The sequence below is a fragment of the Typopeltis vanoorti genome, chromosome 10, assembly GCF_054136105.1.
Source record: "Typopeltis vanoorti isolate ZY-2024b chromosome 10, IOZ_Tvanoo_1.0, whole genome shotgun sequence".
NCBI classification, from domain to species: Eukaryota; Metazoa; Arthropoda; class Arachnida; order Uropygi; family Thelyphonidae; genus Typopeltis; species Typopeltis vanoorti.
In genome coordinates this window covers 93,731,597-93,746,459 of record NC_143558.1, presented here as the reverse complement: position 1 = coordinate 93,746,459, position 14,863 = coordinate 93,731,597, and the positions used below count along the sequence as shown (strand labels likewise).

Sequence of the window (14,863 nt, the reverse complement as noted above, 5' to 3'; positions counted from 1 at the left end):
TCTCACTATATCCAGGAAATCAGAAGAATTTTTTTTTATTAAAGAACAGTAGTTGCGAATTTAAGATTTCAATAAACAGCCTAAAAGCTTAGCCATGCAATATGTAGAAGAATCTACACGATCCACAACAAGATTAAGAGGAATGCCTTCCTTATGGATCTTAGACATGTTGGGTTATAGCAAAATATGTTTTGTCTATAGTATCCCCATCAAGACTGGTGACTTCATCTAGTAGTGAGTTTAATTTTCTGAGTTTGCTGTTAATGGCATTGTGATGAAGTTCCTGGTGAGTGGATCACATAGCAAAAGAAATGTTTTCCTTTTGTATTCTATGGAGTCCATAACAGCAATGACTGTCCTTTGTCTGCTTTTGTAATGAGATGAATTGTTGCATCTTAGTAATTTTAAAGCTTTATTTTCTAATAAAGAAATGTTCGAAGGAGGAAGTTTGGCTTTCTGTAGTATAGAAGTGACCTCCTGATGGGGTTTGTTGGGCACCCTCACTGGAGAGAGTGGACATATTATGTTCAGTGTTACGGAGGAAACCTAAGTTGGGTATTTTATTTGGAACTGTAGTAAATTCATCTCCTCTTTTGATAGAATAAGAATTTTAAGTTAAAGAGCACCCTGAGATTCTTCCTTACCAATTAAGTAATTTTTATAATAAGCTTGTCATTTATAATATAGCAAAGTAGACATTTTGTATTTTAATTTGAGATAATTGTTATCTCCAGACAAATGTTTAATTGGAATTCCATTCCATGGGCTGCATGAAAGAGAAATTTATAGTTACATGTAATAAACAGCATTCTGTATGATAGAAAATGAAAATCAGACTTACTAATCCAGTTGAATGAATAAACTTTTGTTCTATTATCAATGATGCTGAGCCTACTACCTGATTAATGGTCGAATCTTCAATAACTATTACATAATATGAATCTTCACATGCTTTCATTGAGTGAAATCTTTCTGAAAATTTTATAGTATTCATTAAATATTAAAAAAAGCAAATGAAAGTTATAGATTTTCAATTCTGTTGAATAGCCTATACTATGAAATTTTAATTACTTTCCATTAAGGCAAATTATAAATTTTGAAAATATCCAACAGGGTGGTGATTTAAGAACTATTGAAAACAGTAAGGAATACAAATAATAATAAATAAAGAATATGGAACTTTTTTTTTAACATATGTATGCAAGTGACACACTGATGACTTCTTCTGCTTACCTCTTGTAATAGATGGAAATTAAGAAAAAAAAAATAAATTTAGTCTCCAAAATATTATTATTATTATTCGTGACACCTCCAAGGAGTCCAAAGACTCATCGCGGGAGGACACCTACAACTGTCTCAACCACTACACCGAACCATCTCCATCAACGCCATCTACCACCCACCTCCACCACTACCACAACTAGTATGTTTTGTCTGTAAATTGCGTGTGTTCTGAAGGGCCGATTTGTCTGTATGTGGGATGAAAAACCCGAGTTTCTGGGAGAAAAAACCCTGCTACCTCCGTATGAGATCGGCTAACTCACCTTCGATTGAAATTGACCAGATAAAGATTCCTCCCGTCGCGACGAGAATCAAACTTAGGCCTATTCCAATCGAAGGGCGCAATGTACCGTCGTTCTTCCAATTGCGCTATGGAGGCACAATATTAATTATATTGTGAACTACCTATCTAACTGAAGTCAAGAATGGGAACTAATATCCTTGATTTTAGCTATTTGTCTGCAAAGCTGTATATACTCCACAACACGCCCATATTATCAGAGGCATAATATAATAAATATATATAAAAAAAAAAAATACACTGCTTGGAAAGAAATCAAAGGAGACCCCCCCCATGGGGAAGATGCATCATGCCATGTAACGAATCACGTGTTTGTAGCCAGAATAAACTGGAGGATGATGCTCTAAAGTCACTGAAAATGCGTCCAGGTGAAATGGCTGTAAGAAGGGAAACTGACAGAACTTGAAAGAGACATTGTGATAGGATGCCAAGTTGCAGATCGATCTATTCAGCAAATTACTGACCCATTGGGCCATCCAGATCAACAATCAATGATTATTCTATACTGAGATAAATGAATAGGGAGTCAACTGCAAGTGCTACCTGCAGTGGATGACCCCCCCCCTCGCCAAAAATAACCATAGATTGCTATGAAGGATAATACGTAAAAATGCCCTTAGTCAGCCAATACATTAAATGCAGAGTTCCAGGAATCAACTGTTACATGAATCTGAACTAAAACATTCAGAAATGAGGCTCACAATATGGGTTTCCTTGGTAAGACCACAATAAGCAAGCCATACATTACCCGAACCAACAAGCAGTGTCATCTTCAGTGGTACAAAGAGTGTATACAGTGGGAAGCAGAAACTTGGAAAGCTATGTTATGGAGCAATGAATTAGCTACACCCTCTACTAAGCAGATGAACAGGTAGGAGTGTGGCAGATGCCTGGTGGATGTCTCTTACTAAGATACATAACACCCAACTATGAAATTTGGAGGTAGCAGTGTGATGGTATGGTCTTGTTTGTGGTGCCATGAACGCTTAACTCCGAGAGATATCTGAACATGTTGGATAATGCAATGCTTCCTATTTTGTGGCATTTCTACAGAATTGACCGTTGTCTCTTTCAGCAAGACAATGCATTGTGTCATAAGGCTGCTGTAACTGCCTGGTTTGTGAACATGAGCATCACCACACATGATTAACCTCCACAGAGCCCAATCTCAACTCTACTGAATATCTGTGGAATGAACTAGAACGTCAGGTTAGGCCAAGGAGCATCCCCCCCCCCCAAAAAAAAAGTCCAGGATCTCATTACATGCCTGCAGGAAGAGTGGTCCAAAATTCCCATTGATCACTATCATACACTTGTGGAAATTATGCCCAGTAAGATTGCTTTAGTCATCAGAGCAAAAGGAGGTCCTACATCTTAAGATGGGCACCATGCAGTAGCGGCCAGTGAAATTTTAAGTGGGGATGCTCTACAGATTTATTTATTAATAAATTGATTACTGATTAGGAAAAAAATAATTATTTTCTTTTTTTGTTTTGTATAGGCTAGCCCAAGGAGCAATTCCCCCCCCCCCCAAAAGAAATTTTAATAAATAAATCTGTAGATTTATTTATTAATAAATTGGTTACTAATTAGGGAAAAAAAAATTTTTTTTTTTTTTAATTTTGTATAGGCAGCACCCCCACTTAAAATTTCACCGGCCGCCACTGGTGCCATGGCTGTTTGTTCCTCAGACTATGGTGTCCATTGACTTCTTTCCAAGCAGTGTATTATTATTTCCATGAACATGTAATGATATCTGCTATTTAGTGATATCAGATTATCTTACAATTTTTTTTATTAAATTTATGAGCGGCAGCTGATTTTGAATAAATAAAAGGCAATGGATAACTCGACGTTTTATTATATACGTCAACATATCCATTAGCCAGCTTGGTTGGCCGAGTGGTTAGAGTGTCCGCTCTCCAGCTAAGAGGCTGCAGGTTCGAATCCTGCCATGGGCATGGATGTTTGTGATTGTTCTACAAATTTTGTGTGGAAAGGGAATCTGCAGCCCTACCACTTATTCTAGCAGAAAACATCATTGCCAAAACCATGTGAGGTACAGCAGTGACCATACGGTGTCTACGGACGTCAAATATTAAAATTTTTTTTAACATATCCATTGCTTCTGATGTTGTAACTTCATGGTTTGTTGACATGGACATCACTACACTTGCCTGACCTTCACACAGCCCTGATCCCAATCTTATTGAACATCTGTAGGATGAACTGGAACTTATCATAATCACCTATCTTTCAGTTCAACATATATTCCTTGTTAACTGAAAATTAATGTTTGGTGACCTCCCAAGTCTAGGCCAATTGCCAACAACATGCAGACATTTTGGTTATAGACAGATCATATGACAGATTCAACACTCGTTCCCCACCCCCCAAAGTAATTATCTCATCATTATCATCATCTAATGCCTTTTTATTCCCATATACGGGAAGTAGGCGAGGCCATTTAGCTCTATCTAACTTTTGGAGACTGAGTGGGGCAGTTCAATCTCCACTGGTACTCAATCAGAGATGGATGGCCCAAGGCTATCACTAATTAAGCGGTACGCAGTGAAGAGAGACGGCTCAAATGTGCCGCCATCTCATGGTCCCTAACACAATATATTTAATGTCTGAAATAATGTGGGTTCTACGGTCGATTTTCTTGAGTTTACAGGACGAAAAACCCGAGTTTCTGGGAGGGAAAACCTGCTTGCCCATGCCAGAGATCGACTAACTCAGGAACCGGTCAAAAAAAGGCTTAGAAAAATTTCCTCTAGTCACCGACTAGACTCAAAACCAAGTCTTCCTTCATGCAGCCAAGCGCCGTGGTATGCAAACGCCACATCCACTGAGCTACACAGGCTCTCTACAGTAATTATCTCTTAGGTGAATAAATTCTATATTCGTTTTCCAATCTATGCCCACATAGTTGAAGTCGCTTGTAATAATTATTTAACCTGCACTTACTGTACAATTTGCTGATGCATGTCCTCCACATTATTCTTTTCCCCATTTGGCCTATACCAACCAACTATATATTTTGTCATAATGGCCTCTATCTTATACCAGACTGCCCTGCTTCTCTGATTCCTTTTTTGGCTGCAATTCATCTATGATCATCAGCAGTGTCCTTCCATCAGCCTATGTTCTCTATCCTCCCAGAGTATATCATACCTTATATTCCTCCAATTCTTCAATGATGTACTTCAATTGAAATATATGAAGTACATCACCTGCTATCAGCTAAATCTCACTCATGCCTATAACTTTTGGCAGGGTTTGACCAACCAATTCCAAAAACTTCTTCCCCTCATTCTGATAAGCATTGGTATACATAAACAGTAGCATCCCCTTATGCCCCAACTACCTTTTCACTTTGTATTAACTACTCCTATTCAATTATGTCACTTTAGAGAATAGATTCCAAATTTATTGGTTATTCTCACTCACTTACTTGAATCATAGGTGCCTAAGAGCTTTGGTTTTCCTGGTGCTGCAATTCCCCACTTTCAGTGAAAGGCTTTCTCAAGACATCTAACTCCGAATCCATTTAAGTGCAATCTATCTGCATCATATAAGTCTTCTACCCCAATCAAATTCAGTTCAGTCTATTCAGCCTACAAAACTTCACACCGTTCCATGCACTGATTCATTAGCAATCACTGCCCTCCTCTCCCTCAATTCACCTCTATGCATGATAGCAAACTTAGTTTTTACTCTGTCACTCTTCTTCTTCTTTCTTTTCTCTCAACAAACTTTCATATCTTCCTTCGTACAATATTTTTCACCTTTGAAGTCATTATTGCCAGCCAAAACAATTCTTTCACTCTTTTTTTTTTATCCTGAGAGCTTCAAAAATATTAATTTTCACAAAGGGAAACAAGATTTAGTCATACTCTCATTAGGTATACCTCTTATCACCATAAAAAAATTAGTCTTACTCTTGCTTGGCCATATATTCCTGTTTCTTGCCTTACACCTCATGGTTTTTTTTTCTCTTTTTATTATTATTATTATTATTTGTGACACCTCCAAGGAATCCGAAGACTCATTGCGGGAGGACACCTACTATACCACTGTCTCCACAACTACACCGAAACTCTACTACCAATCATCTCCATCAATGCCATCTACCGCCCACCACCACAACTAGTATTTTTTGTCTATTGCGCGTGTTCTGAAGGGCCAATTTTTCTGTATGCAGGATGAAAAACCCGAGTTTCCGGGAGAAAAAACCCTGCTACCTTCAGCTACCAATCATTCAATCTCAAGCTTTGTCATTTGAAGGACTCAACAGAAGTGCACTATTTCTTTTATGAGCAATTCTTTGTCTTTCTGACCTTCTACCATTACACTTTCAACAATATTGCTAATATTGTTGAAAGTGTTGAAATAAAATTGAAAACACTAACATTTTCCCAAATTTTTCAATATTTTCTACTCTGCTATCAAGTTTTACTCTAGCCAGACAACTGGCACTCACTCTCAAAATGCTTCCTACATATTCACTCATCAGTCTCCAAACTATCTAAATTATGTTGGTGACAGAAATACTTGTTTTTATTTGAAATTATTTTTTGTCTATTTTTGCTTGGTATAATAATTAAAGTAGGTAAATAATTATATGCTTATCTTATAATTATATGCTTAAAAAACTTATATTCTATATTCAGAATTTTAGATATATACCCTTTGCTGTATGCACAAGGAGAAGCCTGGGTTTCAGAGTGAACTTACATTGTCATTCAGAGGCTTTTGCCCATTAAAATTCCATCTGTAATCAAAACAGCATACTAGTGGTTGAAATTCTCTTCAAACACACTAAAATAAAACAGTATGCATTTATTCTTATTGCATGGAAATCCCCATGGAGTCTAAAGACTCATCGTGAAAGGCTCATGCTATCCAAACAATACTTATCGTACCTATCCTTTCAGACACCAAAGTAGTAGCATATGGTGGAGTGGAATCCAGGAGTGAAAGGCTCATGCTATCCAAACAATACTTATCATACCTATCCTTTCAGACATCAAAGAGTAGTAGGGGTGCACTGGCCATATGTGCAATGTGTGCAACGCACACAGGCAACAGGATAGTAAAGGTGCCAAAGAGGAGGAAATACTTAAAACGTTTTTTTTAAGTGATTTTTTTATTGGGGGGGGGGGGGTTAGAGGTGCCAACTAAAGTTTTGCACACAGGCACCGGACACTACTGGTGTGCCCGTGGAGTAGTATATGGTGGAGTGGAATCTAGGAGAATGAGGGTGACTGGTGCAGTACCTCAGGGTTCTGTACTAGGACCTACTCTTTAATTTGTATATCAATGATATAGGGAAAGATTTAAGAAGGGATAATTAGTTGTTTGCTAATAAATTGGCATTGTTGGCAAAGGATAATGATTGGATATTTAATGTTGCAAAATATTGATAAGGTTAGATACTTGGGGATAATGGTGGACAGAGAACTGAAGTTCAGGGGGGGGGGTATATTGCAAAAGTTGGTAAAATGGCTCAAAGAATTACTTAGATGGTGAAAAAACATGCTTTTAGGTAGGGAAGTTACTATCCCTCTTTATTAGGCTTCCTAATATTCTTGTTTTTAATATGATACTGCAATAGACCGTCTGTTCACTTCTCTTAAATAAATATTTAAGAATTATAATTAGACAGATGAAGAATTGCAAAAAAGGTAATGTCTCTCTCTCTCTCTCTCTTGCCATAAGAAGCAATAGGTGCTATTTATTAATTTGTACTGTTATCCAATATCCTTACTTAATAACTAATCAAGCAGCTGATGAAAAATCAACTTTTGATAAATACTATTTAGCAAAATTTAATTAAAACATTTCTTGAACTGATGAAAGATTTCTTTTACTGGTTTCTTGCTTGGAGCACAGATCACCAATTATTTTCTGTAATCAATATAAAAAAAATAAATAATAATAATAACAAATAACTTGTAGTGTCCAGAAACATTTAGTGAAAAATTAATAAAATATTAAATGAATATTACATGTAAAAATATTTTAATTTCCTTTTATTAACTTTAAAATAATTAAAAGCTATTTAGAATTATATTGCAGATTAAAGCATTTATTTAAATCAGGGATTCTCAACCTTTTCCAGTAGCGTACCACTATATTTAATTCAAGATATTAGATGTATCAGTAAGGCAGTGGCTCACGTATCACCAGTGGTATGCATACTATAAGTTGAGAATCCCTGATTTAAATCATTAGGCTATTCCAATCAGCAGGGTCCAGATGTTAACTTCAAGCAAGCTACCATTTGGAACCTGTCTTAAGTTATACAAAGAAAAAATCCAGCCAATAATTGGCTTGTTTTTGGCATGATCAAGTTTTTGATCAACTTTCCTTAATTAAAAATGAAATCAGTTGTATTTAAACAATCCTAAAAATGGATTTAAGAAACAATTTGTAGAATTTCTGCTTTGTTAAAAGAACCAATAAGTTTTTTTTTTAATACTATATGTTCACTATTCTTTAATTTCTAATTTTTTGTGTATATGGAAATCAGTATGATTTAACTTTCTACTCACTTAAGAATGCTTCTCTGGAAACATCACCTACTTTAGTTAACTGTGAAAGCAATTGGATAAAACCTGCAAAAGGGAGAAAAAAACAAAACAGGATAAGTGTATTAATATGCAGAGCACAGTCCTCAACACTTACAAAATTAAAGTGAAATGTCAATGTAAAAGAAACCTGCCTGATCAGAGATAACTAGTAATTATCAAAATATGGGTCAAGTATTTAGGTTATGTATGGTTGCAACCTTGAAACAAGTTTTTGTCTCTTCCTAACTTATTTCAGAAGGTAAAAACAGGTTCTCTCTCATTCATATAATGGAAACAATATAAATAATAGCTCAGCTAATATTTTCATTTCACTTAAGTCAATAAAAATGTACTGCCTGAATATCATAAAATTTTACCTCTATCATAGTCACCAGCAGAAAGAGGCCTGATCTTTAAATTTTCTCCAGGGCTGGATAGGGATATCTGTGGATTAAAATTTGTTCTACATTTGCTAAAGTCCACTTCCATCAGTGTTTCTGGTGAAAATAATGGTTCATCATTTGTTTCATGCTAAACAAAATTAAGACTAACAATTAACAAAATATTTATAATACAATAAAAACATTATTACTATGTAACTATTATACTGATTCAACTGCATTAGAATTTATTTTCCAAATGAACTAAAGTATAACTTAACATTATGTATTTTGAATGATGCTCTTAAGCCTAAAAATAACTGCAATTTCAAAACAAAAATGCCACAATAACTTGGCATATGTTTTGAATACATGGTTTTATCCACAAAAATATTAAAAATATAAATAAATTTTTATGGCATGTAATTCACCAAAAGTAATTCATGGTATAGAATAGCCAATTAAATACATGTAACATCAGCCATGTAAACATATTTCAGTCTTAAGAGTAATATTGCTAGTTCCAGTTCAGGCAATAATATATGTCCAAATTTTAGAACCACTATATATATATATAAAACTTCATTTTAATTTTTATCATAACACTGAAACATCACCATCATCACAGAATCCAAAAGAAGTCAAGAGATACCATGAAAGATTATTATTTTTCTGGCCTACATGGAGACGCAAGACTCATTGTAGGAAGTCACCACTACACAACACAATCATACTGCTCATAGGCAATGCATTCCATGCTCCTACCTCTATACATACAAAAAGCCTACTTCTTTTGCATCTTCCAGAGACAGCCCCTTATCCCTGTTCCTTCTCATTTACCAAATGAAAAACCTCCTTAGTGTCAATCCAGTAAATACTTTTCAACATAAATGCATTTCAATTGATCAAAGCTTTACATAAAACAGTCCCAGTACTGAATCCTGTCGAAACTCTATTTGTAACCTTCCTACTCCCTAATACTGTTGTCCCCCCCCACACACACACAACTCTCTGACACCTATCAGAAAGCCAGCTACCAATCCAATCCACTAACCTGATATCCAAACTCGCATACTGCAACTTAAAAATCAAATCATCATGTGGTGCACTGTCAAATGCTTCTGAGAAAAAAAAAAAAGTGAATGTCTTACCCCAACTGCTGCTTACTCTATCATAAAAGACAACCACATTTCTAAAACAAGAGTGCACCATAACAAATCAATGTTGACCTGAATAAATAATATTGCCCTCATCTGCCCAATTTTTTATTCAAGTTCTCATCAAGTTTTCGAAAATCTTAACCACAGAAGAAATACAAACTGGTCTATAGTTTGATAACATTCTATTTTACCACCACCCTTATGAAATGGCATTGCTTCATCCTCTTCCAATCTCTAGGAACTTGCCTTTACATTATCAACCAGGTTAGCGGCACAGCACCCCTTAAAACATGTAGCAAAATTCTACCTAGTTTCCCCCTTCCTTACTGACATCTAGCATACTCAGTATTTGGAATAATTTTCTTCATTCACTTCTAACACTTCACTACTCTTTATCCTTTTAGGAATAAAGTCTGTTTTACTAAAATGGAACATTTTAATAAAATGATAATTAAATAGCTGAATGATGTCATCTGCATTGGTCACCCAAGTCCTGCCTCCATCCAGTAGGGTAATTTGTTCACAACCATTTTTCCTTCTTGGATTGCAGTGCTATCTCCTCTTGTATTCTAATTTTTCTCTCCTTACAATTGGTCACTTTCCATTTCTCGTGCAACTGTTCTCCAACTCTGTTTCTCTTCACCCCCCCCCACCACATGAAAAAGTGCTTCTGCTTTGGGTGTGATCTACTATGCCTTCAATAATCTCTCTTTCTTCTAATCTTTCTAATCTCTCTTTCATATACAATTCTTGTTTAATTTCTATAATCGTTCGGCATAGGTTGGTCGATTGGTAGAGCCTCTACTACTAATGGCTCAGTTAAGTAAGTTTGAGTGCGGTTAGTAGTTGGAAGGGGAACAATCATTCGATGCTGTTGGCACACTCTCCCTCGATGAGTCTTTGAACTCCCTGGAGGTGTCAATAATCATTCATTTGCTTCCAAATCAACATCTTTTTCACTCAAGGTATACAATCTGCGAGTGCTGTTTGTGATTTTTTTCTTAAGTATCTCCCATGCACTACTGACCTCTATTCCTTCAAATACTTTCATTCATTATAATGCTGCAAGCTGGTTTCCAAGTCTTTCATAATTTCACATACATTCCGTCTGCCTTGATACCTCTATATGTCTGTTCATCCTCCAAGTCAGAAACGACATGATCGCTCTCACCAACTGGAGACAAGTATATCATAATCCATTCTGCAAATAAATAGCATGATCCAATCCTCTGATGCTATAACAAAGTCCAAAACTCTTGATCACCGTGTTCCTTCCACTGCATGCTACCTAAGAGAGGTTTTACTCAAGAAATCCAATAATTCAGTTCCCTTAGTACTGTATGCTGTTTCCTCTGCCCAGTTTATATTTCTATAGTTAAAGTTCCCCATAATGATTACTTGCTTTGCACTTGCAAATCTAATTTGCCTAAACATTTCCTGGTCTATAGCAGCATTCCACTAAATATCTTGTCCTAAACTTCTATCTTGCATCATACTCTCAGAGCCATTAATATCAATTCTGTTCTGATTTTGTATCAATACAGGTTCCCAAACTTTTTATAATCACACCTTCCCTAAAAATCCAAACACTAAAATGAACACAAACGAACAATGAAAACAACTTTATTTTTAATAAAGATATAAAAACTAAAAATGTTCAAATGAAACAAAAATATTTATCCTAAACAATTATAAAATAATTATATAATTTTTCATAACAGCTTTAATGAGATGAATGTTACTGCTTTCACCTAGTTAAGACAGTCTTTGAGAGTGCTAGACGAATATTGTGTCTGGCATCCAATTGATTTCTAAACTTTGTCTTCACACTAACTAATGTTCAAAATCCAGATTCATATAGACAGGTTGTAGCAAATGGGATTAGAGCTAAAAGAGCATTATTTGTCAAAACTGGGTATGCAGCCATTTGGGAACACCAGAATTCATAAAGATTTTGATTAACAAAATTTTGCCGTAGCAAATTACAGAGCAAATCTTTATTTGCTCTGTAATTTGATGAGATCATCCTGCCTATCAGCATCATTCATTAAATCTGAATTGATTTGAAGGTGTATGACTTCAACAAGCTGCCCATAAGTGAAAGCAATGTTTGTACCGCCTCCACCACCATGTTACTCCCTCGAAACTAGTATTCTAGGAAAGGTGGATTTATTTTAACAACATACAACTAAAACGGTTCTTCGCACCTCCCCTGGACTCCATCTGTCCAAAGGAGGTAAACCTCCCAGTTTGGGAACCCCTGCCTTAGAGGGTATAATTCATCTATCATGAGCAGCACTCCACATTTACCTTCCTTATCCTGCTGGTATGTTATACCCTTTGATTTCTATCCTTGTCAAGTTTCACTGATACCAACTAACTTTGGAGAGACTGAATCAATCAATGATGCAAACTCATTCCCTTTATTCCTAATGTAGTATATATAGAAAATTTGGTGCACTGCCCATGTTCATATAGCTATGATTACTTCACACATACTCCACCTGGCTCTACAACATAGTATACCTCTCGTTTCTCAAAGCCACTATTCCCCTCATGAGGCCATACCTGCTACATTCCACTTGCAATGCTAGTTTCCCTGTCCTAGTACACTCACCCTCCAGAAAACAAGAGTCTAACCGCTTCACTTCTAACACTATCCTTTTTTGCATTCAAATGTAACTCCATTGTTTGCATATAGCTCGCTTCTATCCGCAAATGTATTCCGTGCAGACCTCTCTTCCTACATGATCTCGCCATCATCTGATGATCACTGCTATTCTCTTCTACTCACCATTTTATCAAACTATCTATCAAAAAAACTATCTATCAAAAGAAAATTAAAAAAAAAAGCATTTGATTAGTGGCATGCTGCAGGGTTCTTTTCTTGGAGTGCAACTGTTTAATTTGTACATGATATAGGAAAGGTCTGAGAGGAACTGTTCAGCTGTTTGCCGATGACACAAAGTTATCTGGGCACCATTTTTTCTTGGTGATGAGGAGGAGGAGGTGGAGAGGATTCAGAGACGAGTGACCAAGATGGTAGCAGGTCTATGGAATGAACCTTATGAGAACAGGTTGAAGATTTGTGAATTGCAGAAACTGGTGGATAGGTAGAAAAGGGGTGATATGATTGAGACACAAATTACTGAGGAGGTTTTTACAAGTTTAATTCAGAGGAAATTTTTCAGAACAGGGGTGGTGGTGGGAGAACTAGGGATCATCCATGGAAACTGAGTAAGAGTGTAGTTAGCAAAGGTGTTAGAGCTAGGTTTTTGCTTGGAGAGTGGTGAATGAGTGGAATAGGTTGCCATGACTGTGAATGAGTTCAAAGCAAAGTATGATAGATACTGTGCAAATGTTGGATAGTTTTTGACATGGTGTTTAGGGCTTCCCTTGATGAGTCTAAGGACTCCTTGGGGTAGCCCGTAATAATAATAATTATTATTATTATTACGCAACACCTCCAGGGAGTCCAATGACTCATCGAGGCAGAGCACCTACTCTTCAACTCTTATGTCTCCACCACTCAATCCACTAACTACAACGAACTGCAACATAATAATAATCTACATGTTGTCCAAAGATTCATCACCAGATGTCCAAACAAATATTATTATCATTATTATTATACAAACACCCCCTGGAATCAAGAATCATCAAGGGAGGCTATTGTAAGATGCATTCTGACAGAGATAATGTTTATCATACCTCAACTTAAATTGGTTCAATGTTTCCACACTCACCATCCCATTTGGTAATAAATTCCACTCACCAACCACTCTCCATGCAAAAAAAACAGTCATGCCACACTCTCTTATGCAACACACCTTTATACAACTTCCAAGAATGACCTCTTGTCTCTATCCCCTTCCTTCCTTCAACCTTTTGAAAAAAGATCTTCGATATCTATTTGATAAGCACCCCCCCCTTAGCAATTTATATGTCTCAATTATATCACCCCTCTTCCGCCTACTGACTAGCATCTGTAATCCACATTCTCTCAGCCTGTCTTCATAGTCAGTATTCCACAATCCTGATATTGCTTTTGTTATTTGTCTCTGAACTTTTTCCAGAGCTTGCTTCTCACCTAGAAAAAGTAGGTGACCAAATCGGTGCACAGTAGTCCAGATGTGATCTAATGACCACATCCTTATCTCTACTTGTCAGTGTTCTTCTCAGTATACTGACATTTCTTTGTGCTGTTTTTATTATTTTTGCAATATGTCCCTTGAACTTCAATTCTTTATCCACCAATATCACACGCTTCCTCCACCTCCTGTAATAATACATCTCCAATATGATACGCAGATCTACTTTTTTGAGATCTAAAGTGCAAAACCTTACATTTACTGGCGTTAAATTGGCATCCCCAGTTTATTCAAATCGCTCTGAAGCACCAGTACATCATTCCTTGCTTAGCATTTTTCCTAGCTTAGCATCATCCACAAACAGCTAAATATCAGCTTGCAAACCACTCGCAATATCATTAACACACACACACACACAAAATTTATATATATATATATATATATATATATATATAAATTTTATTTGTAATAATAATTTTTTCTTATAACATTTTCTAATAATATTTACAACCTTACCTCATCAAAAAATCCCATATTTACATTCCAGAATTAAAATCAGTTGCGAATCCTAAATAATTCCAGTATAAACCAATATATCAGCCAATAATGACACATGTAAAACCTTAAACAGTATTAATTTTTGTTCCTAAACAACTATCAGCATCTTTCATAGACAGGCTTCAGCAGCCACGTGTTGACAAAACAAACCACGTCGCTAAATAATGCTTCCACCACAGATAAAAAGTGCCTACCAAAGCGACTATATAATTAATATCAAGTTCTTGATCGAGATTTATACGTCACCATACTCACCATCTCATCACAAGGTAGCGTTTCGAATGTACAGGTGATTAATTTCAATATTCACTAATTCGCTCTATATAAAACTAAATTTACTCTATATTGAAGAATATTGTCATAGTATATTTTCCTAAATGTTGCTATGGTAATGATAACAACAACCACAAAACTCCATTGCACCAACGTGTGACGATAGAGATAAATAAAGACCTCAAAATAAAACCAATTTTACGATTTTATGGAATAAGTTGCTCTCAGCCAACTTATTTGG

General features: G+C 36.0%; 1 protein-coding gene across 2 annotated transcripts in view; it reads right to left on the bottom strand.

Annotated features, from left to right (window-relative positions):
* The window catches only part of Gnpnat (glucosamine 6-phosphate N-acetyltransferase), a 40,095-nt gene extending 25,535 nt beyond the window's left edge, over positions 1-14,560 (bottom strand). The window contains exons 1-4 of one of the 2 annotated variants that reach the window (XM_090398845.1): positions 14,308-14,560; positions 8,538-8,657; positions 8,143-8,205; positions 842-972 (exon numbers count right to left, since the gene is read on the bottom strand). In XM_090398845.1, the coding sequence (XP_090254971.1) occupies positions 842-972; positions 8,143-8,205; positions 8,538-8,649 (306 nt within the window). In that variant the 5' untranslated portion in view covers positions 8,650-8,657; positions 14,308-14,560. Of the gene's footprint in view, positions 1-841; positions 973-8,142; positions 8,206-8,537; positions 8,692-14,307 lie in introns of both variants that reach the window. The other variant, XM_090398844.1, reaches the window with a different exon arrangement.
* Positions 14,561-14,863: the final 303 nt, after the last annotated feature.